The 27586-nt window shown below is 54.3% G+C and overlaps 1 protein-coding gene across 1 annotated transcript in view; it reads right to left on the reverse strand.

Moving 5' to 3' along the window:
- COL5A2 (collagen type V alpha 2 chain) overlaps nucleotides 1-26552 on the reverse strand; it is a 73075-nt gene extending 46523 nt beyond the window's left edge. The window contains exons 1-11 of the mRNA XM_079782731.1: nucleotides 26312-26552; nucleotides 22831-22844; nucleotides 19368-19400; nucleotides 16638-16670; nucleotides 15182-15235; nucleotides 9615-9725; nucleotides 8299-8376; nucleotides 5709-5753; nucleotides 4469-4522; nucleotides 4037-4090; nucleotides 2738-2791 (exon numbers count right to left, since the gene is read on the reverse strand). Coding sequence (XP_079638857.1) covers nucleotides 2738-2791; nucleotides 4037-4090; nucleotides 4469-4522; nucleotides 5709-5753; nucleotides 8299-8376; nucleotides 9615-9725; nucleotides 15182-15235; nucleotides 16638-16670; nucleotides 19368-19400; nucleotides 22831-22844; nucleotides 26312-26492 — 711 coding nt within the window. The 5' untranslated portion in view covers nucleotides 26493-26552. The remainder of the gene's footprint in view (nucleotides 1-2737; nucleotides 2792-4036; nucleotides 4091-4468; nucleotides 4523-5708; nucleotides 5754-8298; nucleotides 8377-9614; nucleotides 9726-15181; nucleotides 15236-16637; nucleotides 16671-19367; nucleotides 19401-22830; nucleotides 22845-26311) is intronic.
- Nucleotides 26553-27586: the final 1034 nt, after the last annotated feature.

The raw sequence follows: 27586 nt of genomic DNA on the forward strand, positions 1-27586 counted from the left end.
TAAGGAAACTGTGACTTTCTTCCCGATATGTGCTTCACTGGGGGCAAAAGGATAAACACGTTTGTAGCAAACCAAGGTGTTTTACTTTTCCTTAACTTTTAAATATCGAGGGTGGGACTTAAGAAAGATCACATTAAAATGAACAAACAGAAAATATTTTAAAGTAACGTGATAGAAAGAAGCTGGTGGGTTGGTGAGTGTTTAAAAAACTAACCAAGGAAATGAAATATCCAACAGAAAGGGAAGTCAACAGATACAGATAGAATGGGCTGGTTCAGTCATTTCTTCCTTTCTGTTAATTTTATGCATCCTTTACCTAAGCATATCCAATTTTTAAAAAAAGGAAATCAAACAAAAAATTAAATGCAAATGGCACGACTATTTCAAAATGATGCTTGAACCCTTTCCCTCCGACGCTCTTAAAATAGGTAAGGAGAGTCATTCGCTGACTCTGAAGCCGTTACCACTGCCAGCAGATGACTGAGCACTGGATAGCATAGCTTGATGTTATCAATGACCAGTTATTAGTATTAATCTGCATGTCCCTGGCACTAAGCATTATGCCTGCCAGTGGGCATCCAATGACTAATCATGAACTAAACAACAGAAGTAAGAAATGACTTAATACTTCTTTTAACACTCAAAGCACTTCCCCAAGCCTTTAAGGAACGTCTCTTAGGCCAGCACAGTCTCACACAGAGAGCAACATCCATCTGTTTGCGTGACAGCCTTCACTTACTGTTACGTAAATCAGTGCATAACTGACTCAATAAATGAACTTTGTGTGATGAAAGCAAAGCAATGATTCCTCTGGGACCACTGCAGGTGCTTCTGCAGCATTGGGGGGGGGGGGGGGTTGTTATCACAGTCAGGACACATCAAACCACTGCTCTCTGAACAAACACAAGTTCCTTTCATTCCTCTCTGACACGGCCCCGCCCAGGAATCCCTTCTTTCAAGAACTCCCTGAAAGCCTTTCCACTGGAATGCGGCCCTGGCTGAGGTTCTCCTCCTCCATCCCGAGCAGGAAACGCAGTCCCCATCCCTCCAGACCCCGGGAAGCTCCTGAGCTCCCTCCGCTGTTCCAACCACTGCTGAGCTTCGGGGACATGATCTCCGTGGCCAGGCGTTCCCGTGTGATCGCATTCTCCACTGGACAGGGAGCGACCAGATGTGCGCGCTCGGGAAGCCCTCGTCCTGCTGACCGAGGCGGTCCTCACGCCCACTCGCAGGCCTGGCTCTCACCGCAGGCGCCTCTGGGACCTGCGGTGAGGGCCCCGCTCGGGGCGTGGGAGAGGGCGCAGGGCGGATGGGCTGACACGCACATCGGTGCTCATGACTGAACCCTGCCTGTGTCCGCGCTGACTTTCCCGGGCGCAGCGGGAGGAGGGGAGAGCAGGCAGCTGGGAACTGGGTTTATACTGAAACCAAAGAACCCTCAGAGTACCATAAATTCCCCTGAAAAAATCAGCACTCAGTGTTTTTAAAAAATCCTAGTAATGAACCTCACCCACTTTCAGAAAGTCCATTGGCGGGAGCTCAGTACTGCTGGATGCACTGAGCGGGAGAAACACTTGGAAATGATACAAAATCAGCTGGGCGGGAGGCCACGTCAGGCTGGGGGACGTGGCACAAGGAACAGTTCAAGGACAGGGGTGCTTGAGGATGTGTCTGCTTATCATTCCCTAACCGTCCCCATTGCCTGTGCAGCACCTCGGGGCGGGGGGGGGGGGGGGAGAGGCAACAGAACAACGTGCGTGAGGACAGCAGGGCGGGCGGGTCAGGGTGCGGCCACCTGGTGCAGACCCTCCATCCTGGGAGGGTGGCCGGGCCTGTGCCGGGATGGAGCCCGGGGAGAGGGTAGCAGGCAGGTCAGAGTGCGGCCACATGGCGCAGATCCTCCATCCTGGGAGGGTGGCTGGGCCTGTGCCGGGATGGAGCCTGGGGAGAGGGTAGCAGGCAGGTCAGAGTGCGGCCACATGGCGCAGATCCTCCATCCTGGGAGGGGTGGCCGGGCCTGTGCCGGGATGGAGCCCGGGGAGAGGGTAGCAGGCGGGTCAGGGTGCGGCCACATGGCGCAGATCCTCCATCCTGGGAGGGTGGCTGGGCCTGTGCCGGGATGGAGCCCGGGGAGAGGGTAGCAGGCAGGTCAGAGTGCGGCCACATGGCGCAGACCCTGCATCCTGGGAGGGGTGGCCGGGCCTGTGCCGGGATGGAGCCGGGGAGAGGGTGCTGTGCTGGGAGAGCGGCAATCAGTGCATCCTCTCAGAAGGCTTTAGGCCCGGAACGCCAGGCAAGGATTCCAGCCAACGTGAGGGTCTGAGGAGCAGCCGCCCAGGCCGCCTGCCCACAGTCCGTGTCCCAGCACCTGCAGGCGGCAGGGAGTCCTCCCTCCAGCTGCTGTTTCCAACATGTGACCGATACAGAACAAAAATGTAGAGATGAAAAGTGACCCCTAGGACTGAGATGCTGTGGTATGTGCCTCATCTGAACACGTGGTATTGGGTTTGGAGACCATCCTGGCTGGCCCAGTCCTCCAGCTCTGGGCGGGTCACTGGCCTGAGCGATGCACAGTGGGACGTGACGCGCCCTCATCCCAGCGGAATGTCCTCTCCGCGGGGACAGAAAAGAGCAGGCCCCAGGGATGTGCCGGGCACGGGGGAGTGAGAGGCACGCTCACGGGCGCGTCCGTGTCTGAGGTCTCTCTCTGTCGCTGTATCACCAAGTTCAGACTTACCGGAGATCCTGAGAATCCCACTTCACCAGGGTTCCCGTTCCTCCCAGGCTCGCCCTTTAGGGGAAGCAGAGAAGCAAAGCGGATTAGAATGTTCTCCTCGGGGATGAGGTGACAGAGCAATTGCAGATGAAAGGTCTTCTTTAGAAAGACTGTGCCCAATGCCCCCCCAGGCACAAACCCTGAGTGCTACGTCCCACGGCCATCCACTCTAGACCTCAGCTGTGACGTGCCACTCATTTACCCAGGAGAAATGGCATCCGTAATGCTCATCTGCCTTAGCTCAGCATTTCATGAACATCAGAGTTTACAACATACGGAGACGTGCATGCGGCACTGAATTAAACGATGTTTCTTAAAACACTGCTTGCCATTTCTTTTCTTGTTATAAAAAACTAGAAGCCCGATGCACGAAGATTCGTGCAAGAATGGGCCTTCCTTCCCCTGGCTGCCGGCACCGCCTTCACTCCGGCCGGAGCCGCCTTTCCGCCTTCCCACGCTGCCCAGAGGCCCGGAGCAGCTGGGGCGGTGTGGAACGCCCCTGGCCACTTGGTGCCTGCGTATGCAAATTAACCCACAACTTTGTTGGGTTAATTTGCATACTCACTCCTGATTGGCTGGTGGGTGCCACAAAGGTATGGTCCATTTGCATCTTATTCTTTTATTAGTGTAGCTACTGAGAACTGCCAGAGACGTTTTCCTTATGGCCAATTTCAGTGTGATCTGCTTAAATAAATCACATGACACATGACAGGAAAAGAAGTACTCAGGTTAGAGTCACTTGGCCTAGCCATAATTTTATCCTCATCTTTGGCACAACTAAGGAAAGAATCCAGAACACCAGAGCTGCCGCTGCCTCCTGTCCTTTGATCGAGTTTCTAACGTTAAAATCTGAAGTCGAGCCTTAACTTCCATTAAAAATCCAACTGAAGGAATCATGTTTCAGCATCGGAGAGCAATGCTGACGCTGCCCTACTAAGGCATTTAGCATCCACTCAACGGGGACCTAATAACAACGGCTTTGCCATCAGCACGGAACCTGTCCCTTCAGACCGCTCCGGAGGTCCCGGGGGACCCTAAGGGAAATCCTGGGGGATGCAGGGCAGGGAGGCACCGGACAGCACCATCAGGGGACGAGCACGCTCAGGTTTTGGGAAATTCTCTTCCGAGCTCTCACTGACTGACATGAATGGGGGCTGGACGTGGGGGATGAAGTGGGGAGGGACGAGTGACATTCACGGTGACACTGCTCCTCCTCAGCCCCCCTCAGCACTGCAAAGCAGACGAGCCAAGGCCACCTACATCTTCGCCGGGTTTCCCAGGAGGGCCCTCTGGTCCGCGCGCACCAATCGGACCCTAATAACAAAACAGAAGGAGACGGAGAAGGCTTACCCACATGCACCTGCGCCCACCAATGATGCAAGCCAAATATTGTTGAAGCAAATAAAAGCACAGAAAGTAGCTTTATCAATATTCTCAGTTTCATGTTGTGTCCCTCCGATTATGTGCTCAGCAGGAAAAAGTTTAATGTCACAAATGCAAACACCTCAGCACTGTTGGCTGACCACGTTCAACGTTCCCGAATTTGCATACTCAGCCGCAGAAAACAGGGCTGACGCCCGCACTGGGCTCACTTCTTGCTGCAGAAGGAAGAGCTGGTAAAGTGAATGACTGAGGGCACATTTAAGGGTGGGCCCGTGTCTAACTGGGCCTACGTGCTGGCCTGACATTTACCATCGGTCCGGGTTCCCCAGGCTCCCCCGGAGGTCCTGCAGGGCCAACGCCACCCTGAAATGGAGAACAAAGTACGGAGACAGTTAACAGACAAACCGCAGGCAGAGTCCCCAGTCCGGAATCCCGGGGGGCAGGCAGCTGCTCCAACCGCTGGCACACCGCTCCAGCCATGGGACTTTGGGTGAGTTTCTACTCTGCCCACAACTCATGAGGTTTCTAATCTGTAAAATGAGAATAATACGGCACCTACTTCATTAGGCTTTTATATCTCTTCAGATAATTAATGCGTAGTGAGAACCTGGACTAACCTGGACTAGTGCTGGCACAGTGTTCAGTCAATGGAGTTATCTCCTTCCTTCCCTCCTTCCCTCCTTCCTCCTCCTCCTCCTCTCCCTCCTCCTCCTCCTCCTCCTCCTCCTCCTCCTCCTCCTCCTCCTCCTCCTCCTTCTCCTTCTTCTCCTTTTCCTTCTCCTCCTCCTCCTCCTCCTCCTCCTCCTTCTCTTCCTCCTCTTCCTCCTCCTCCTCCTCCTCCTCCTCCTCCTCCTCCTCCTCCTCCTCCTTCTCCTTTTCCTCCTCCTTCTCTTCCTCCTCCTCCTCCTCCTCCTCCTTCTCCTTCTCCTTCCTCTTCTTCAATAACAACTATGTTTTCTATTACCAATAGTATTGATATAAAATAGCTTAAAGTAAAACTCCATACACATGATAATGACAGTATGGTATCTTTGAGACAAGAATTCTTTTTTCTTTCTTTCTTTTGAAAAATTATTTTCCACTGCCTGACAAATCACTACACAAATTACCATAGCCCCACACCATTATTTAACTGGGATGTGATGGGCTGCAGACACGAGGTTAGTAGTGTATTCTTGTTAAAGCTTCCACGCAGCGATCGCCGTGGTGTTATTTCCCTCTGTGATCTGACGTCCTGGCCTCAGGGGAGGCACACCCCCGATGACGAGCATCTCCGGCCGGACAGGTTATTTCAGAAGCGGAGGCGCAGAGAATGCTTTGTACGGGAGGGCAGTCCCAGAATGGAACCAGACAATGGGACTTAGCCCCAGCCACAACTTTCACATCGTGCTGCGTATGTTTCTAAGGAGTGAAAATTCACTGAACTCAACCCATTCGAAGTGAGGGGCACAGCATGCGATGGCAAGGCCAGCGAGCAGTCACGCCAGAGGCCTCACTCCGACGCGTCTCTCTTTGGGCTCAGGACGGAATTTAAGGATGAAAGACTTACCTGCTGCCCTTGTAGCCCTTGAGGTCCCCTGGGGCCAACAGGACCCTTAAAGGCAAAGGAGGAGAAGTTACACACGCGTCGTGACAAGCAGGTCAAACATTTACAAAACGTGGCGCTGCTTTCGAGCCTGGAAAAGAGACGCCCGGAGGGCGGGATGAAGGCGTCCCCATCCTCATCCTCCGGAAGGCAGCGAGGTCCGAGGAGCCCGGAGCCGGGCCCCGGGGTGCTCCCTGCGCTCTGTCCGTGTCACGGAGAAACGAAGAACACGCCTGTGCTCCCGTGGCTCGGGGGCCAGAGCACTGCGGCTGAGGCCGGGCTGTCACAGGAGCATCAGAGAGGGGGTCCTGCCCGCAGAGCGCCCCCCGCCCAGCGCTTCAACCGCAGCAGGCGCCGCGTCACCTGGGCGCCAGGCGGACTGGAGGCTCCGAACCCGTCAACAGTGCCGGCCAGACGACTGCAAAGGGACATGACAGCTATGGGGGGGGGGGGGGGGCTGTTTCTGGGTGGGTTCCTTTGTTCCTAACATCCGCTTAGAGTATCCTCACGGCTTTCATTTTCTCACTCAAACACGAGTTGGTTACACGGAGTCATACCCCAGGGAAGAAAAGGGACATGCAATTTTTTTAAAAAATTGGTTAATAAATGTCTATGCAACTTCTTAAATGGCACATTTTAAAAAGTAAAATCAATGACATCAAATCAAGTTTGTTCTTATGGTAAAAACTTATTTGTTTTAATTGATCGGATTGTTAGCTAGTAAGAAAATAAAAGTTTCGTTACAAAAATAAATGCATATGCTATTTAAACTTCAAATGGATTAAAACGCATATGTTTCAGAAAATTATCCCCAGATAATCACTGAATGAGACCATACTGCTAGCGACTTAAACATATCTACACTGTTTCAGTGACTCCTGATGCTGGCCGTGAGGATGGGTGAGGGGAAGGCGGGCATCTATGAAGTCCGGCTTTACCCTTCTTGCCTGAAATTCTACTGATCTGGGATGCTTCCGAATCACGTTCTGAGCAAAAAGGCCTGGCAGAGCTGGTCTCCAAAGCCCTCACTCACTCGGTGCGACGGCATCGCTCCCAGCCCAGGCAACAGGCTGCCTAGCGGAAGGGGGGGCTTTCTGGCTGCGGAGAAACTCAAGAGAAGCAGCCCAGAGACGGAAGACGCTGAGGACGCCTTCCCAGACTAGCAGTCAGCAGATGTGCGCCGCTGCAGGTTGCCCAGGACCAAACCAGACAGGGTCGGACCTGCATCACCACCATCTGTCCACCATCCAGAACTGTAATGTCAGTGCTGACATGTACACATAGGAACTGTTTGACTTTGAAATTGGGACTCCAAAGAACTGTTGGCCCAGAAAGAAACTCACTACAGACTGATTCATTTGCCTCTCAGCATAACCATTATTGCTTGTCTCATTTTTGGTTCTTATAAGTGTATTTCTAGTATCACGTGATCTCACTCATCTAGGGGAAATGATGAACAACATAGACTGATGAACAAGAACAGACCCAGAGACAGGGAAGCATCGACCAGACTGTCAAACCTCAGAGGGAAGGTAGGGGAGGGTGGGGGTAAGAGATCAACCAAAGGACTTGTATGCATGCATATAAGCCTAACCAGTGGTCACGGACAACAGGGGGGTGGGGGCATGCGTGAAGAGGGGTTTGGGATGGGAATGGGGGGATGAGGACAAATATGTGACACCTTAATCAATAAAGAAATTTTAAAAAAAGAAATTCAAGAGGCGGGAAGGTCAGCGGGTCCTTGAGGGCGCCCCCACGTGGCTGGTGAGGCAGGTGGAGAGCATTCAGAAAAGCAGGGAATGAAAGACTAAAACCGGCAAACTGGTCTCCCAGTTATGCCAAATCACCGTTTCTAACCACACAATCCTCTAGCGGCTGTGTACTTATTTAAAAAGTGCGCTTTTAAATGGTATCGGTGGTTACCTGTTTTAAAATTCCTCATTTTCTTTAAGTAATAAGTGAAACATATGGACAGTCCTTTATCGATGTCAACAAATACTGTGCGTAGCTGTGAACGGACCCCTGGCTCTCACTGGCGCTGGCAGGGTTCGCTCACAGCCTGCGGGGTACGGGGGGCCGTGTGGGGACAACACCCACTGCTCTCCCAGCGAGCGGCCTGCGGGGTACGGGGGGGGGGGGGGGGGCCTGTGGGGAAGACACCCACTGCTCTCCCAGCGAGCGGCCTGCGGGGTACGGGGGAAGGGGGGGGGTGGGGAAGACACCCACTGCTCTCCCAGCGAGCGGCCTGCGGGGTACGGGGGGGGGGGGGGGCGTGTGGGGAAGACACCCACTGCTCTCCCAGCGAGCGGCCTGCGGGGTACGGGGTGGGGGCGGGGGGGCGTGTGGGGAAGACACCCACTGCTCTCCCAGCGAGCGGCCTGCGGGGTACGGGGGAAGGGGGGGGGTGGGGAAGACACCCACTGCTCTCCCAGCGGGCGGCCTGCGGGGTACGGCGGGGGGGGGGGGGGGGGGGCGTGTGGGGAAGACACCCACTGCTCTCCCAGCGGGCGGCCCCTTCCCCAGGTGCTTTCGTCATCGTCCCATCGGCACTCACCACGGAGCCCGGCATCAGCCCCATCTGACTCCCGAGTCCCGCCTTGTCGTCCAGCCCGGCCATCTGCGCGGAGAACGGCTGCGGAGGCAACGAGGGGCCATCGGTCAGGCGGCCGCCGCGCTCACCCCGCGGAGAAACGCACGGAGGCGCTGGCGGCCCCGGGCCCTTCTAGAATCGCCGTAAACTGTTGCTTTGAAGCAAGAAAAGGGTTCCAGCTGTTTCTCTGTCTGCAGTTCTGATCGAACGGCCCCCCACAAACCCCTACGGCTACGCTGTTTCAGAACAGCGACTGCGACTCATAGAGTCAGGGACCATCCGGTGAGCACGCGGCCGGCTGACCCGGCTCAGCCGTCAACCTCTTCATCGGCCTCTTCCCGGGCCGAGCAGGCCCACGTCGCACGGGGCCCGAGAGAAGCTTTTAAAGACTCGGTTCCATGTCGGAGGACACTGCTCAGCTGGGATTCCTCCCTCCTGCTCAGGCCCGGCAAGCTTCACACTGTATTTATGTAAGTTAATAAAACTTTTATAATCCTCCCAGCAGAATTCCTGAATGTTCCAAGAACTGGCAACAGCTTTCCCTGCTCTCTTCCGTATCTAAACACTCTGCTAACCCCACTGACCCAAATCGTCCACAGACATTTCCGACGTCCCATTGGTCTCCAGATTTTAGCGCGAAAAGAAGGTGTGAATTGTTTGAAAACAGAGACTGGCGATTCCTTCTACAATCAGTTGCAAAACACACGTATGAACGGCTGTAAGACGGAAATCCTATTTCAGGGGCCCGTGTGTTCCCGAATTACGCCGTGCAGCCTCCCCACACATCCCCACGTCTGCCACCCAGAGTTCAGAGGTGGGATGGAGAGGCAGCTGGGCTCACTCCACTCCCAACAGAACACTAGGCGTGGGGCACGCTCAGGGACAGTTTAGTGTCACTCAGGGGCCCCGGCACATGCATCCCCGGCGTCCTGGCGTCCACCCTGGGCGTGGAGCCGCGCAGACCCCCTCCGCCCTCCGCGCCTTCCTCCCTCCGGGGGCCCAGGCTCGCGGTCCTGCGGAGTCAGCAGCAGACAAGCTGCACCACGCCCAGAGCCGGCCCGGAGACCTGCCTCTGAAGCGGCACTTTTTTAAAAAAGCTGCTTTGCGTTTCCCAACCGTTCCCTGTGGGTTCCTCAGCTCCATCCTTGTTCGTAGCAGCACTGCCTTCACGTGGGGCTCTGACAGTCCAGGGTCAACCGCTGAACCAGCACAATTTAAAGTCACAGCAATAAACAAAAACGTACTACGTGGCCGAAACATGAATGGTGCTTCCAACTCACCCTGCTGATGCCGTCGGGTCCGGGGTGGGACGGGTGTCCGGGAGGCCCCGGGGGACCTGGTTGGCCGGGAACACCTGGCTCCCCATCGATTCCCTGAGGACCACGAGGACCCTGGGGAAACAAGCCGCGAGAGTTAGCTCCCACTGCCAACCGCTAGGTGCACAGACTTCTTGGTGGAGGTGGTGCTGTTACTTTAAATGAACAGCCATATGCGGGAGTCCAACTAGGACATTCTGGAAAAGGCAAGATTATGGGGACAGTGCAGAGGTCAGAGGTTGCCAGGGGTGGGGTGGGGGATGAATTTTATGGGGGATGAAAAACAGAAGAGTTTTACGGCAGTGAAAACACAGTACCCTATAATCGTGGATATACGTCATTATGCACTTGTGTCTTAACTCAGTGTACAATAGTGAGAGCAAACCCTAATTCCCTACGGACTCCGATGGGGATGCTGGTCATGGGGAAGGCGCTGCATGTGTGGGGGCGGGTGTATATAGGAACTCTCTGTACCTTCCTCCCAATTTTGATGAGAACCTAAAACTTGTCTAAAAAACATAAAGTGTTAAAAACATAAAGAATAGCAATCCAGCCACCTACAGTTCTTCAGCCCTAGCCACAGCCTCTACTATTGGGGCAGGGTGCATTCTGGGTAAGAATTTTACTCTTGATGTGTTAAATCCCCAGTAACCAGCCTTCTTGGAATAATGATAACATTGTATCCAGTGTGTTGGTGTGACATTGTATCCAGTGTGTTGGTGTGACATTGTATCCAGTGTGTTAGTGTGACATTGTATCCAGTGTGTTAGTATGACATTGTATCCAGTGTGTTAGTGTGACATTGTATCCAGTGTGTTAGTATGACATTGTATCTAGTGTGTTAGTGTGACATTGTGTCCAGTGTGTTGGTGTGACATTGTATCCAGTGTGACATTGTATCCAGTGTGTTAGTGTGACATTGTATCCAGTGTGTTAGTATAACATTGTATCTAGTGTGTTAGTGTGACATTGTGTCCAGTGTGTGTGACATTGTATCCAGTGTGACATTATATCCACTGTGTTAGTGTGACATTGTATCCAGTGTGTTAGTGTGACATTGTATCCAGTGTGTTAGTATAACATTGTATCCAGTGTGTTAGTATTCTAGAATGAGCCTCCTCACTGGGCGGAGTTTTGCTTTTCAAGGGCATGCATGAACAGTTTCTAAATGTGCTCGCCTGTCATATATCACAGTCCCCTACATATGTGCCTGCTTAACAGCCCCCCACACCAAACAAAAAATATGTGAAGGACCCTGGATTGTAGTTGGTGGTTGTATTCTCCTTTCTAACCCTTTAATGCTTCGCACAGTTCCCAGCACGAAGCTGAGGATGTTAGCTATGCTCTCAGCGCAGTCTTCTCCTCGCCCCCCGGCAGACCGGAAGGAGACACAGGGAAGCGCAGGCCCACCAGCCTGCTCCGCCGAGACCTGAGCGATGCTCTCCGCTGCCAGCTCCCCCACCTCACCCCCATTCTGAAGGCGGCGTGGGGAGCGGCCAAGTCCTCAGCCCGACCTCGCCGTTTCCACGAGGCTTGTTAACTAGGTTCTGGCTTTTTATCCCCAAAGAGCCCTCTGAGAAGAGACAAAGGACGAAAGAACCCCGAAGTCAATGTAACTTTTACAACTAGCAGCGCGGACCGAGAAAACGGGGGTCCATGAGTTGGAGCTCACCAGTAACAGAAGCTTCTCATGCCCACACGTGAGACTACGCAGGGCCCCCACTGTGACGGCTCCTGAGTGGATGTAGCGGAGGGTGAGTACAGACGCCGAGGGGCGGGGCAGCTGCACAGGGTGGCGTGGGGGGGGCGGCATAGAGCCGATTGGGGCTCTAATCAATGCACTTAACAGATGCAGACATTCACATGGGCATGCTTGCTTCCGGGAGGAGCGGGCAAACAAGCCAAGGTACCAATTCAAATAGAAGTCGATGGCTTCGCCAGAAGAAGTGGCATTTTGAAAAGTATTTTCTTGGAAAGTTATCCTCCTCTTTTAAAAATCAAACCTTTTCTGACTCCTAAGCCCCTGACAACTCCCTGGACTCCTCCGTGACAGGCGTGTGAGGGGCGGTTTCACCTGCTCTCGGGGTGTCTGAAGCGCGGGTGTGTGGGCAGCATGAGCTGCGCGGTGTGCTGGCCGTGGCTGCGCAGACAGAGGCGCGTCTGCCCCGCACAGGGCCCGGCGTGGAACCGAGGAGAGTTGAAATGTGAACTCGCACCCTGAACACTAGTTCCTGTTCTGTGCAAACACGAGCCGACACAGAGTTTCCTCTCAAAGCGGATTCTAAAGACAAAACCAAGAACTGGGGGAGTCGATGGGAATCAAGAGGGGTCTGGGCGACACTGCTCCACAGCGGGGTCCCCGCCCCCCCCCCCAGGCCTCTGGGGTGAATAATCGCGTTTCAAAGCCAGCTCGGAAGACAGCCCACTTTTCACAGGCTCCATGAGGCACCCTGTGTCCCCGTGGCGTCTCCTTAACAGGCAGGGAGTACTGTTAGACAGAGTGAGGCCAAAACTCAGAAAAACTGTCCAAAATGCAGTGAACATAACAAGCAAGATTATAAGAGAAAATAAGAAAAATATGTATATGATCATGTTTATTAATAAATATTGAAAACAAAAAATTGTAATTTGGGAATGCACTAAAAAATATATACTTTCACATTCCCGAGCGAGCGGAATCACAGACATTTAGATCATCTTGAATGTTCTCTTCAGAGCCCGCCCCCCACCCCCAACCCCAGGGTTCCCTCTCCCAGGAAGCGACCTGCAACACCAAGTTCTTGCGGACTGCCACCAGGGGGCGCCCTCCCAACGCCCTCTAGCAGAGAGGAGTGCTGACCCGATCAGGTTACCTCTGCCGGTCAGCGGTGTGACCGACACTCAATGACCGTCTGTGAGGCTGAGAGCTGGGGTAGCTCCCACTTGGCAGATGTTACACAAACCTGCAGATGTGCGATGGCACGTGCCATCAGCTCTCAGCACCCATCGCCTGCCCGTGCCTGACAGGGGGCTAGTTTCCCACCCCGGTGACGTTACCGGGACCCCGCGCTGGAAACTAAGGCCCTGAGAGAAGACGCTCATGGTGGCCGGGGCTAATCATGAAGGCCCCTGAGAGCATCTCTGCATCAGCGTCCTCACCCCACTTTGCCTTCCCAGGACCATTGGACACCATTGAGAGGCGATGCTCGCGGTCACAAGGCACGAGGCAGTGGGCAGGTGCTGCACGGGCACCGGGTGGCAGAGCCAGCGAGGCCGCCAGCCCTCCTGCAGGGCACAGGAGGCCGCTGCCCCCAGCAGTGTGACAGGTGGAGAGCTGCTCCGTGCTGTGGGCCCGGTCCTGTTGGACGGCCGTGGACACGGGGGAAGGTGGCATTTATGAGGGTAGCGCCACCCCAGGGTGTGTCAGCCACAGCTTTCGTCCACTTAAGCAGCCCCTGCGAGTCGTGGGACCTGAGGCAAAACGTTCTCCCCGTGGGTACTTGGTGACATCGTGCCAACACCGTGAGGTCAGCCGTGGTGGGAGCATTTACACCCGGGAAATCGGCAAAGGCTACAGGCTCTTTGTTTGTTTATTTTTAAGGAGGTGGTTGTTAGACACTGTCACCCCACTGCTGCGATTACAAAGGAAGAGTTCTCTTACTTGGGTAGCTGCCGGGTGGTCTTGCTTATTCCAAATGAATAGCTCCTCACGCTTTCATACACACACACACACACACACACACACATACACACACATACACACTCACACACACATACACACACATACACACTCACACACACATACACACACACACACACACACACACACACAATTCGCAGTGATTGTTTCAGGCCTAATGAAGATAGGGAATGAGGCACATTGCACACTAAGTTGAGAAGAGCAGGGAAGTGAAGGGGAGAGGAGGGAGGGGAGGGAGGGGAGAAGAAGAGAAGAGGAGAGAAGTAAGAGGAGTGAGGAGCAGATTCATAAATCCTAATGGAATACTGGAAGTGCAACCACTATTTCCATAGCAATTTTCACCCGGACTTAGGACTCCATGTTATCAACTGTCCTCAGCACAAGCACATGGGTGCACCATGTTTTCCGCATGACCCCCTACCCTCCCACCCTCCTTCCACCCTCCTTTGTCATTGCAGACCCTGGCCAGACCCCTGAGCGCTAACCACGGTGGGCAAGCTGCCCCCCTGGTGGGACGGTGCAGAGCACAGCCGTGAAGGCTGGGGCCGGAGATCATGGAGCACAGCTTCCTGCCCACCCGCCCGGCCAGGCCGCTCCCTGCGTGTCTACAAACACCACCCGCAGCTCCGCTCCAGCTTGGAGAAGCAGGTGCTGTTTTACGCTCCTGCACATCCACCAGGGAAAACACGAAGTGGCATCGAAGATGAGAACGGGGGGCAGAGCTCCCAGCGATAGTCTTCTCTCTCATTGACATGTTCAAGGTTGCTCGCTGCTTACTGTTCATCCATTCCTCCCGTGCAGGGGTGGATAGATGCATATTTGAAAGGTTAAAAGTCCAGAGTTAAGTTTTAGGACATAGCATTGGACAGAAAATAAAAGAGCGCAGAATTTTCGGATTGAAACATAAGATAATGATAATACACTAATTCAGTGGTCGGCAAACTCATTAGTCAACAGAGCCAAATATCAACAGGACAACGATTGAAATTTCTTTGGAGAGCCACATTTTTTAAACTTAAACTTCTTCTAATGCCACTTCTTAAAAATAGACTCGCCCAGGCCGTGGTATTTTGTGGAAGAGCCACACTCAAGGGGCCAAAGAGCCGCATGTGGCTCGCGAGCCGCGGTTTGCTGACCACTGCACTAATTAATCCTGCTCGTCTGTGTATGAAAGGCACGAGCTTTTGTGGGTGACACAGAGCAGGAACTGCGGTCCTAGGACGGCGATCGGTGATAAGGGAAACACCTGGCAGAGCCGTACGGTGGGCCCGTGTTCCGCCCAAAGGTATGGAATGGGTTGTTTCCACTGAGGCACTCCCTCTGTTCGGGTAATGGACTGGGGTTTTTAGAGCCACCCCTCTGAGGGCGCTGCAGGACCGCTCCATGAAGAAGCAGCATGCTGCCTGTGAAGTAAACGCACTGTACACGCACGTGAGAGAAAACCTGTCCTCGATGAGTTTCCTTTCCCGTTACCCAGCTCGGCTGTTCCTGTGGCAGCCACAGACCGCAGAGCCTGGGATGTATCCCATCGGTGCCTCCTCGGCATCGTTCACCCGAGTTACAGCTTCGGAAACAACACGAGGCATTCCTTACACCCCGCGGGAGGTACTTCCGTCTAAGTTGGCCTCACGAAGGACAGACATGCCGTCTGTGCCATCGCAGGGGACAGCGGTCATCATTAGCCTGTGGCCACTTCCTCTGAGTCAGGGGCACACCGTCTCTCATGGATGTCACCCGGAATGGGGGGGGGAGGGAGGAACAGAGCCACCAGCTCTTTGCAGCAGCCGGAGAGTGGGGTCCCGGGGGGCTCCGTACCCAGCACAGCCACACCGAGGGGCCCACGTCAACTCACGGGTTTTCCTTTGGGGCCTCTGTCTCCTCGGGGTCCCTGAGATCCGGGGGGGCCCTGCAGCAGAAAACAGTGGTCAGGCCGCAGACACGGCCCGCAGGTGGCTGTGCCTGAAGGGCTGGCTGCATGAGAATCCGGGAGGCGGCGGTCACCCCGCGCTGTGACCTCAGTGCCGTCTCAGACGGGAATGCAGCCGCGCACACGGAACAGACAGGTGCGCCCTAATGGCAATCGGAAGGTCAGCCCGACGTCAGCGGCGGAACCATGGGCTGTTCGCCCTCCCGCGGCGAGAGGGACGCTGACCCGGGGGAAAGGGCAGGTGCCGCCACTGCAGGGTCAGGTGGCCCCTGCGTGTCCCTCCCGTGGCCCCTGCGTGTCCCTCATGTGACACTTGCGTGTCCCTCCAATGGCCCCTGCGTGTCCCCCTGGTGGCCCCTGCGTGTCCCTCCGGTGGCCCCTGCGTGTCCCTCCCGTGGCCCCTGCGTGTCCCTCCGGTGGCCCCTGCGTGTCCCTCATGTGGCCCCTGCGTGTCCCTCCGGTGTCCCCTGCGTGTCCCTCCAATGGCCCCTGCGTGTCCCCCTGGTGGCCCCTGCGTGTCCCTCATGTGGCCCCTGTGTGTCCCTCCGGTGGCCCCTGCGTGTCCCTCATGTGGCCCCTGCGTGTCCCTCCAGTGGCCCCTGCATGTCCCTCATGTGACCCCTGCGTGTCCCTCCAATGGCCCCTGCGTGTCCCTCATGTGGCCCCTGTGTGTCCCTCCGGTGGCCCCGCGTGTCCCTCATGTGGCCCCTGCGTGTCCCTCCAGTGGCCCCTGCGTGTCCCTCCGGTGGCCCCTGCGTGTCCCTCATGTGGCCCCTGCGTGTCCCTCCGGTGGCCCCTGCGTGTCCCTCCGGTGGCCCCTGCGTGTCCCTCATGTGGCCCCTGCGTGTCCCTCCGGTGGCCCCTGCGTGTCCCTCCGGTGGCCCCTGCGTGTCCCTCATGTGGCCCCTGCGTGTCCCTCCGGTGGCCCCTGCGTGTCCCTCATGTGGCCCCTGTGTGTCCCTCCGGTGGCCCCTGCGTGTCCCTCATGTGGCCCCTGCGTGTCCCTCCGGTGGCCCCTGCGTGTCCCTCCGGTGGCCCCTGTGTGTCCCTCATGTGACCCCTGCGTGTCCCTCATGTGGCCCCTGCGTGTCCCTCATGTGGCCCCTGTGTGTCCCCCCGGTGGCCCCTGTGTGTCCCTCCGGTGGCCCCTGCGTGTCCCTCATGCATGTCCCTCCCGTGGCCCCTGCGTTTCCCCCCGGTGGCCCCTGTGTGTCCCTCGTGGCCGCAGAGGGAGGCCTCACTGGGAGGTGCTGAAGGAAAACTGCTGTGAGCCACCAGGCGCCTTGCTTTGCATGTACTGCCTTTTTGTGATAAAAGGTCCATTAGATGTTCAGTCCCTTCGAGAGCTCCGAGCCCCGCGAACGCTGAAGGAAGGACTTACTGAGGGTCCGGGACGCCCGCGGATGCCTGTCACCTGAACGAGAAACAAGGCAGTTGGTAAGGACGGCACGTCTGCCACGGAGTTTCAGAAAAGCCAACAGTCAGACAAAGAACAACAACAGCCCCGAGGATTTTTAGGAAACAAAGGCATGCTGTCCATGGGGCCCTCCGCCCCGAGTGGCCGCGTGTGGCCGCAGCGCTAAGGGGGGGCGGCCTGGCAGGGGGATCGGGGTCCGGGCTCTGGGGGGGGGGCGGCCTGGCAGGGAGAGGGGGGTCCGGGCTCTAAGGGGGGGCGGCCTGGCAGGGGCAGGGGGTCCGGGCTCTGAGGGGGGGGGGCGGCCTGGCAGGGGGAGGGGGTCCGGGCTCTGGGGGGGGGGCGGCCTGGCAGGGAGAGGGGGGTCCGGGCTCTAAGGGGGGGGCGGCCTGGCAGGGGGAGGGGGGTCCGGGCTCTGAGGGAGGGGGGTGGCCTGGCAGGGAGAGGGGGGTCCGGGCTCTGAGGGGGGGGCGGCCTGGCAGGGAGAGGGGGGTCCGGGCTCTGAGGGGGGGCGGCCTGGCAGGGAGAGGGGGGTCCGGGCTCTGAGGGGGGGCGGCCTGGCAGGGGGATCGGGGTCCGGGCTCTGAGGGGGGGCGGCCTGGCAGGGAGAGGGGGTCCGGGCTCTAAGGGGGGGCGGCCTGGCAGGGGGATCGGGGTCCGGGCTCTGAGGGGGGGCGGCCTGGCAGGGGGATCAGGGTCCGGGCTCTGAGGGGGGGGGTGGCCTGGCAGGGGCAGGGGGTCCGGGCTCTGAGGGGGGGGCGGCCTGGCAGGGAGAGGGGGTCCGGGCTCTGAGGGGGGGCGGCCTGGCAGGGGGATCGGGGTCCGGGCTCTGAGGGGGGGCGGCCTGGCAGGGAGAGGGGGTCCGGGCTCTAAGGGGGGGCGGCCTGGCAGGGGGATCGGGGTCCGGGCTCTGAGGGGGGGCGGCCTGGCAGGGGGATCAGGGTCCGGGCTCTGAGGGGGGGGGTGGCCTGGCAGGGGCAGGGGGTCCGGGCTCTGAGGGGGGGGCGGCCTGGCAGGGAGAGGGGGGTCCGGGCTCTGAGGGGGGGGCGGCCTGGCAGGGAGAGGGGGGTCCGGGCTCTGAGGGGGGGCGGCCTGGCAGGGAGAGGGGGGTCCGGGCTCTGAGGGGGGGCGGCCTGGCAGGGGGATCGGGGTCCGGGCTCTGAGGGGGGGCGGCCTGGCAGGGAGAGGGGGTCCGGGCTCTGAGGGGGGGGGTGGCCTGGCAGGGGCAGGGGGTCCGGGCTCTGAGGGGGGGGCGGCCTGGCAGGGAGAGGGGGGTCCGGGCTCTAAGGGGGGGGCGGCCTGGCAGGGGGAGGGGGGTCCGGGCTCTAAGGGGGGGCGGCCTGGCAGGGAGAGGGGGGTCCGGGCTCTGAGGGGGGGGGGGCGGCCTGGCAGGGGGAGGGGGTCCGGGCTCTGAGGGGGGGGGGGGCGGCCTGGCAGGGAGAGGGGGGTCCGGGCTCTAAGGGGGGGGCGGCCTGGCAGGGAGAGGGGGGTCCGGGCTCTGAGGGGGGGGGCGGCCTGGCAGGGAGAGGGGGGTCCGGGCTCTGAGGGGGGGGTGGCCTGGCAGGGAGAGGGGGGTCCGGGCTCTGAGGGGGGGGGGGCGGCCTGGCAGGGGGAGGGGGTCCGGGCTCTGAGGGGGGGGGGGCGGCCTGGCAGGGAGAGGGGGGTCCGGGCTCTGAGGGGGGGTGTCCTGGCAGGGGGAGGGGGCTCCGGGCTCTAAGGGGGGGCGGCCTGGCAGGGTCATCGGGGTCCGGGCTGAGCCCGAGGGGGCGGGCCCGCTCCCTCCCAGCAGCTGCCCAGCGCGGTGACGGTGACTCGCTGGCTTGGCTGTCTCTGCTGTGAAATGGTGATGGTACTACGAAAGGCCCTGCCCCACGGACTGTGCTGACACACGCCGGTCTGAGAGGCCCTTCAAACAGCGCCCGGGCCAGAGGAGGCACAGAGTGTTTTTAAATGAAAGGGAAAACGAATGCTTTCCTTTCTGGGTAACTGTTCAGAACAAGCCGGCCTAACGGCAAAAATGCCAAAATGCCGGCACTGCCCAGTAAACCAGCGCCACGCGCTTTCCATTGACGGGATGGCAGGCGCTCCTTCAAACTCCAGACAGGGGGCGCGGAAGAACGGCCATCCTATTCAGTGATTGCGTTTGATCACCAACAAATCTAGATGCCCCTTAAGAGCTTTTATACAATGGGGGCGGGGAGGGGGCGGGGGGGAAGACAGCTGCATACTTTCAACAATAAGGTAATTTTTTTAAAAATGATTCTACACAACACGAGTCCCGGGCAGGAGGGGGGCATGACCGTTTCCCGGGATCACAGGGCGATTACACTGCTGGAAAACGTGCACCTATCACTTTATAGTCACAGGCAATCTGCCTGTGTTTGTAAAACCCTGCTTTTCACTTTAGTTACGGGGCTGTGAAAGTCAGGAATATTGTACTGAATGAGCAGTAAGTTTCGTATTAAATAAAGAATCTATTTTGGTTAATATTCAAAATTGTATTTTAATAAACAAAAGTTTATATTAAAATGAACTATTGTATTAGAGAATTAATCTTGGTTTGCTTGTTCTATACTAAAAACTTGGTTATAAAAGAACGAACTTCCCTTTTTTCGAGAGTACGTACATGAGTAACAATATTCAGCTCCCCAGCTAGCTGGCGGGCGGGTCACGAATGTGACGTATACATGTACTTACAACAGGCACGGATCCTGGCTCTCCCTTTTCTCCCTGTGGAGCAAGAAGGAAACTTCAATTAGCAAAACATACCGGTTTGTTGAACATGAGCATGCCATACTACAATAGTCTATGCAAACAATATTCCATGGGAATGTCTATTTTTGTAAGAAACAAAAAAATTCAGAAGAGAAAGTTAATCAGTTTTGGATATTGGGTCAGACATCATTCGTGAGAAAAAACACTACTCATCTGAAAGCTAGAAAAGAAAGCCAATTCCGTTTTTACAACAACCAACCCCGAAGAGCTGACGAGACCAAGAAGTGCCTGTGGTGAACACGTGTCAAGTCTGAGCTGGAAACGCTACCTACATGCTAAAAACAGAAAAGTCTAGAAATTCGGACACGGGAGTTTTCACACTCATCTTACACGCCACCTAGTTTTAATAACGTGCCCGATGCCAGTCCTAAAACCCGTGCCACCCTCCCCTAAAACTCGTGGGAGAGTCTGAGAAATAACAAGAGATAAGTGTGCTCAACTTAATAAAAAAGAAAGGGGAAACATAAGAAAAGATGTGGCAATATTAGATAATTTTAATATCTGAGGAAAACCTAGAAAAAAATTGATTGATAGGAAAATAAAAAACAACATAAGAAACTATCATAATTTAAAGTAAATAAAGCCAAGCACTTTAATTTGCTTTTATAATAGACTAGTAGCCCTGCACACGAATCCGTGCGCCAGTAGCTCGCCAGTAGCTCTCTGCCCACTGCCCTGCCCCCTCCTGTATCTCCCCCCACCCCCCTTCTCATAGCTTGCTGCCCTGCCCCCTCCTACAGCTCTCCATCGCCTGCTTGTAGCTCGCTGCCCCACCCTCCTGCTGATCCGGGTTCCGGTCATTACGCGGTCGGTCGTTAAGCTTCACAAGTAAAAAGGGAGGATAAAAGATTTCAGCCAAAACGAGAAAAATAGGCTCGCCTGCTAAGAATGGTTGTGAAACCTGGTCCTGAGAGACCAGCAAGGACGTGTCTGCTTTGCTCCTCATACTCAGAGTGGAATCTGCTGGTGGCTTCCTTAGCTACATTGTTGGTTTATTTGATGTCTCATTATGAGCTTTCTATCTCTCTGCAATATTTGATATGGGATTAAAGCATTCCATTATCAGGTTCTGATAATACATTTGTCCAATGTGTCTATGATACTTCTTACTTTGGAAATAAGCCACAAGAGTAACTATTTGCTGCTTGGTTAATATGGGCTTTTTAAATACCTTAACATGGGCTTTGTTAATTAGGTTAATTTATGCGGAAGCATAATTTATCTAAAGTTTAACTAAATTTGGTTTTTATACCCATTTGAGTACCAAGATTCAGGTGAGAATTAACAGGTTAATTTTACGTCTTGTCTGTTACTCGCCATTCGATGCCCCGTCACTTTCATAAGGTATGCTTTTCCCAATGCCGCCTCAGTGGTATTGTCTGCCTCTTCTGGAGGGTTGTCACGAGTAAGTGAATAAATTATAAAGGAAACCCAGCATCGACAGACACCAAGCATCACTCTGCTCTCGCTGCTGGGATGCCTGAGATCAACGGCGGCCTGCCCACGGGAGCAGAGCGCGGCGCTGCCCTGCCCGCCTGGCGGTCCCTGCCCCACACAGAGCTGCCCTGCCCGCCTGGCGGTCCCTGCCCCACACAGAACTGCCCTGTCTGCCTGGCGGTCCCTGCCCCACACAGCGCTGCCCTGCCCGCCTGGCGGTGCCTGCCCCACACAGAACTGCCCTGCCCGCCTGGCGGTGCCTGCCCCACACAGAACTGCCCTGCCCGCCTGGCGGTCCCTGCCCCACACAGCGCTGCCCTGCCCGCCTGGCGGTCCCTGCCCCACACAGAGCTGCCCTGCCCGCCTGGCGGTCCCTGCCCCACACAGCGCTGCCCTGCCCGCCTGGCGGTCCCTGCCCCACACAGCGCTGCCCTGCCCGCCTGGCGGTCCCTGCCCCACACAGAGCTGCCCTGCCCGCCTGGCGGTCCCTGCCCCACACAGAGCTGCCCTGCCCGCCTGGCGGTGCCTGCCCCGGCGTCCGGGCCTTGGGGAACAGGCCGGGAGCTGAGGGCAGGGCCGCCGCTGCCCTGTGGTGTGCGCGTGATCGCTGAGCAAACTGAGCCGGTTACTTCGGGGCAGTTTTCGCTGTCGGCTCTTTTTTTTATTTCATGGATCTTCTATGTATTTATCTGGGCTGTTTGAGACCTGAACTCAAACATTTAAGCTTCAGTTTTTCTAGCTTTTAGATATCAATTAAACCGGCATTGGGAGGCCTCTCCTTTGACCTATGTTCACAGTGAAACAGCTTCCCCGTGTTTCTGTCAATTAAGACAAAGGTATGACATCGCCCTCCCAACGCACAGCGTGGCCGAGCCCTGGCCAGCCCCTGGCGAGGTCACCTGCCTTCCCCGTGGGGTACGCGCTGCTGCACCTGAGCATCTGCCTGGCACGCACTGCACTTCCACTCTGCGAGTGGAAAGACACTCAACGTGCGGGTCATCTGTCTCGGCATTGCCTGGGAACTTGGGGTGACGGCCATTCCCACTGAATCCTGTGCCCCTCCCCCTGGGATGAGACGGAAGCCGAGGCCGCAGTTCCCAAGGAAACCGGAACGCTGAGGACACAGCCCAGAGAAGCGGACTCTCCACGTAGCGGGACTACCACTTCCAGACGACAGGCGGTCACGGCCCGTGTGGGAGGTCACGCCACATGAAACTACTTCCCTCCTGAGGGTAAGGTTTGACCTTGGGGTTAGATTTTAGGCTCCTTGAAGGTGAGAAAGAGGGGGTGGTATGTGTTTGGTAAAATGCTCAATTAATTCCTTTAGCTGAATCTTTATTTCCCAACTAATGGAAGAGGGACCACAACCCTACTGAGGTAGAACTAATACCCTCCCTCCCTCCCTCCCTCCCTCCCTCCCTCCCTCCCTCCCTCCCTCCCTCCCTCCCTTCCTTTCTTTCTTCCTTCCTTCCCTCCCTTCCTTCCTTCCTTGCTTCCTCCCTCCTTTCCTTCCTCCCCTCCCTCCTTCCTCCCTCCCTCCTTCCTCCCTCCCTCCTTCCTCCCTCCCTTCCTCCTTCCCTCCCTCCCACTCCCTTCCTCCCTTCTTTCACTCAGTTAAACTTCTGTTGCACTTCTAATGCTTAAGGTACATATACTAAGCACCATGATAAACAGAAGTAATTCAAAGGTTAATGTGACCCAGCCTCGATCCCTACGGGGCCCACTGCCTTCTGGAAGAAACAGCTATAAACAAAAATCAACAAAGCCCGTGAAATAGAAGCATCTGTAATCGGTAAGCAAGAAGCCTCACTGAGCTCATGTATTTATGTTTGGATGGTGCTTTGTGCTTTATGAAAGGGTTCCAAACCCTTCAAAAGTACTTTCTTTGTAGATAGTATTAGGATGAAAAATACATTTATAGAAATGAAACTATGCAAATAAAGCTTACCTTTCTTCCTCTACCTGTAAAGAGAAGAGAACAGATGTTATTTTATGCAGAAATAGTTTCTTTAAATCTCCTAGACATTTCTTTAATAATAGGTAGTGGTTTTTCCCTATCACTAGTGAGCAGAACTCAAAAGTTGTTTGGGATCAGTGTATCCATAAGAGGCAAAATCATGCATCCCTTTAGAGAATTCTGACTTTTTAAAAAATATTCTTCACATCATTTATATAGCATTCAAAGCTCACCCAATTACCAGAGGGCCGAGCGCATCCCAGCCATCCCCACCCCACCCCCCTTGGAACCCCACCCGTGCACGAATTTGTGCGCCGGGCCTCTAGTTAAAATTATAATGAAATATTTTAGACAATATTCTCTGCTTTTGATTTTTTATATTTTTTTGAGTAGGCTATTCATTCATATGAGTAACAAGCCCAAATATATTAAAGGTGTACAATTATAAGTAAAACCCCCTTCCCTCCTGTCACCCTCCCCTGATTTCCCACATTTCACCCACAACAGGAGGGCACTATTCTTAATTGTCCTATTATCAGTATTCCTAACCAGGAATATAATAGAGCATTCCGTTTTGTTTTGTTTTTCGTTTGTTTGTTTTGTTTTTTGTTTTTACAATTTTTTAATTAAGGTATTATATGTGTACATATCTTACCATTGCCCCCCCCACCCCACTCCCATATATGCCCTCACCCCCCAGAGTTTTGCATCCATTGGTTATGCTTATATGCATGCATACAAGTCCTTTGATTGATCTCTTATCTCCCCCACCTCTCCCTAACCTTCCCCCTAAAGTCATCATTTGAATTAGTAAGGTTCTACAGTTTTCTTCAGATAGATCTCGAACATTCTGTGTTAAATTTATCCTTAGCCCCTCGATAGATACTCCCTGTTGCTATTATAAATGAAGTTTTTTATTCTCATTATTTATACTATGATGTAATCACATATGGTAAACCTATTAATTTGTTTATTTCACATTGCCCTCTTACTAAAATCTTTTAATTTCGTAGTGTGTGTGTGTGTGTGTGTGTGTGTGTGTGTGTGGTGTTGTTTTTTACTCCATTCTCTTTGGTTTTATAAGCACATGATTTTATTTTCTGCAAATTAATAGTTTTACTTCCTCTTTCTAATTTCTAAATCTCTTAATTTTTTTTTCCTCTCTAGTTGCTTGCTCAGGTACATTCAATAATGTAGAATTGCCACTATGATCATGAATATCCAAGTTTTACCTCTAAGTTTGGAAAGAATGCTCCTATCAGTAAACATTCTTTTCCATTGGTTTTCCAAGATTCTTTCTTTTTCCTTTAAGTTTAATAATTTTACTAAGATAAGTCTCTAAATTGATTCTTCTGGGTCAACTTTTTGGGACACTTGGTTTCCCTTTGCTATATTAAAGTTTAATGTTACTTCAGAAGTTTTCTTGTATTATATTATCATCTGTGTTTGTTTCTCCACTGCATTCGTTTCTTCATTGGGTTCTTCTTCAGGGATATCCTTGACCTGTCTCGTGTATCAATTATTTCCTCTCAAATCCTTTCCGTTTTTTTCTCTTCTCATCACTATTTTCTATGTCCCTTCGTGCATTTTCTGCAGCCTCACATCTCCTTGTGCTCCCTACTATTTCACCTTCATTTCTCGATTATGATTTTGGTTTTCCCTCTACTTCAGTGGTTCTCAACCTTTCTAATGCCGCGACCCTTTAATACAGTTCCTCATGTTGTGGTGACCCCCAACCATAAAATTACTTTCGTTGCTACTTCATAACTGTAATTTTGCTACTGTTAGGAATCATGACCCACAGGTTGAGAACCGCTGCTGTAGAACCTAAGACCCTCGGAAAACACAGATATTTACATTACGATTCATAACAGTAGCAAAATGACAGTTATGAAGTAGCAACGAAAATAATTTTATGGTTGGGGGTCACCCCAACATGAGGAACTGTATTAAAGGGTCGCGGCATTAGAAAGGTTGAGAACCACTGCTCTACTTCCTTCCTCATTACATGTTTTTGTATTTCTAATTACGGCCTTCTTTCTCAGAGGCAGTTACTTTATTCAGTTTTATTTAGTTTATGATGAAATGTTTGGTCAAATGATTTACCTGATTTGTGATGACATATGTAGCTGAATGTACCTGTTCTTGATCATGTAAATTTAGTTAAAATCCCCCACATTTTTCTCTCGTTGTATCTTTGTATCAATGCTATTGCCAGGTTTTTTTGGTGGTGGTTCTTGTTTTGTTGATAGTCACCTGGGAACGAGCTGAGTTTTCCTAAACCAGCTGTTTGCAGGAGGATGTGCATTTTTCTGTTTTTTTGGTATTTGCCATCATTGCTCAACATACTACTCACTTATCCCCACCGATTGGATTTTACTTCATTCCTTGGGGTTTCTTTGGAGAATGTATCTGCTTCAGGCAGCCCTTAAGTATCTTGCTTTAATTCTTTCCATTCTGCCTTCCTTATTACTTTCCCAAAATTTGAGTTTGGATACTTATTCAAGGCACGCTGTTACTGGAATGCTATCCAAGAGGAGACTTGATCAATTATTGTCCAGTGTTTCCACAAATACACTGTTGAAAACTTCATTATATTTGCTGTGATTTGCAATGGTGTTTGGGGTAAAAATAAAACCTTGGCACTGTCTTGACCATGATGCATCCAAGTCTCCATTCATGACCCGTAAAACAACAACCTAGAACTGTAACCTCAACCTCACCTGCTCATTAAAGCACATACATGTAAACTTGTTTCTCTCATATGTGAGTTTCTTTAACACATGTTCTCATACATGTAGCCTATGCTAAACACATGCACTTTTCTCTCAAGAGTTTTAAAACGAGCAGTTTACACCACTTTCTCCAGGATAGACATTAATTCTCTCTGCTTTCTTGGCCAGCGTTATAAACATTCTGAGCTCATGTTCTAGAAGGTTCTGTGGCACTCGGTTACTTTAGGAATCATCCTTCCATTCCCAAGGGCACAGTTGGCACCAGGGAAGGTAACTTTTTTCCCGATTTTCTCTCAGCACATTAACCAATTTCATAAAACATCAACTAATACCTTCGAGGCACCCCGCACGGATAGGTAACGGATGGCCTCTAAAGAGGTACAGGGATTCTCCACTTAGACATAACTACTCCAACCTCAGCCAAACCCCTGGCTTTTAAGAAGACAGAACCTCACTAAGAAAGCGGGTAAGCAAAGTCCTGGGCCCCGAAGACCACTGGAGAGTGGCTGCACCGGTCCCCAGAGCTGCGAATCCGGTCGCCACCATCCCGGGGAGCCCACCATCCCGGGGAGCCCACCATCTCGGGGAGCCCACCATCCCGGGGAGCCCACCATCCCGGGGAGCCCACCATCTCGGGGAGCCCACCATCCCGGGGAGCCCACCATCCCGGGGAGCCCACCGTCCCGGGGAGCCCACCATCCCGGGGGCCCGGCCCGGCCCGCTGGCCCAGCGCTCACCGAAGCTGGTGCCGCCCCCCGAGCTGTGCGGGCAGACGGGGCAGCACTCCCCGGCGGGCGTGATGGGGTCGGCGCACTCCAGGGCCTCCTGGCACTGGATCTTGTCGCAGAGGATGGCGCCATTGTCGCAGACGCAGATCTGGCAGGGCGCGGGCTTCCAGATGTCCCGGTTCAGGTACATCTGGCCGTTCTGCGTGCAGGCGATCTCCTCGCCGTAGCCTTCTGGAAGGAGAGGAGAAGGTCAGGACCGCCGGGAGGTTCGGGAGCCGGGCAGAGGGGAGAAGAGGAGGGGGCCTGCGGCTTCTGAAGAACCTGGGTGAGCAGTGACCCCCCAAGTGTGCAAAGCGCAGGGGCACGCCCTTCCTTAGTGTTTCCATCAGACAACGGGGGCTCACGGCGAGATGACAACAGCCCTGCATCCGCTGGGGCAGCAGTGACGCGATCAGGAGGAGGAAGCTGAACCCTCCCAAAGGCTTCGTGTGTGTGTTTTTTAAATATATTTTACTAGAGGCCCGGTGCACGAAATTCGTGCATGGGGGGCGGGGGGCAGGGTGTCCCTCAGCCCAGCCTGCACCCTCTCCAATCTGGGATCCCTCTCACAATCCAGGACTGCTGGCTCCCAACTGCTCGCCTGCCTGCCTTCCTGATTGCCCCTAACTGCTTCTGCCTGCCAGCCTGATCACCCCCTAACCACTCCCCTGCCAGCCTGATTGATGCCTAACTGCTCCCCTGCCAGCCTGTTTGCCCCTAACTGCCCTCCCCTGCAGGCCTGGGTCCCCCCCCAACTGCCCTTCCCTGTAGGCCCGGTCGCCCCCAACTTCCCTCCTCTGCCAGGCTGGTCACCCCTAACTGCCCTCCCCTGCAGGCTTGATTGTCCCCAACTGCCCTCCCTTGCAGGCCTGGTCCCTCCCAACTTCCCTCCCCTGCTGGCCATCTTGTGTCCACCTGGGGGCAGCCATCTTGTGTGTTGGAGTGATGGTCAATTTGCATACTACTCTTTTATTAGATAGGATTGATTTTTACAGAGAGGAAGGGAGAGGGACAGAGAGTCAGAAACATCGATGAGAGAGAAATACTGATCAGCTGCCTCCTGCACACCTCCCACAGGGGATGTGCCTGCAACCAAGGTACATGCCCTTGACCGGAATCAAACCTGGGACCCTTCAGTCCCCAGGCCGACGCTCTATCCACTGAGCCAAACCAGTTAGGGCAAGGCTTCATTTTTGAAGGTATAAATGACAAAACATGGGAAGTGATAAGGAGGAATAAAAAAAA

This window comes from Cnephaeus nilssonii (assembly GCF_951640355.1).
Source record: "Cnephaeus nilssonii genome assembly, chromosome: 10".
NCBI lineage: Eukaryota > Metazoa > Chordata > Mammalia > Chiroptera > Vespertilionidae > Cnephaeus > Cnephaeus nilssonii.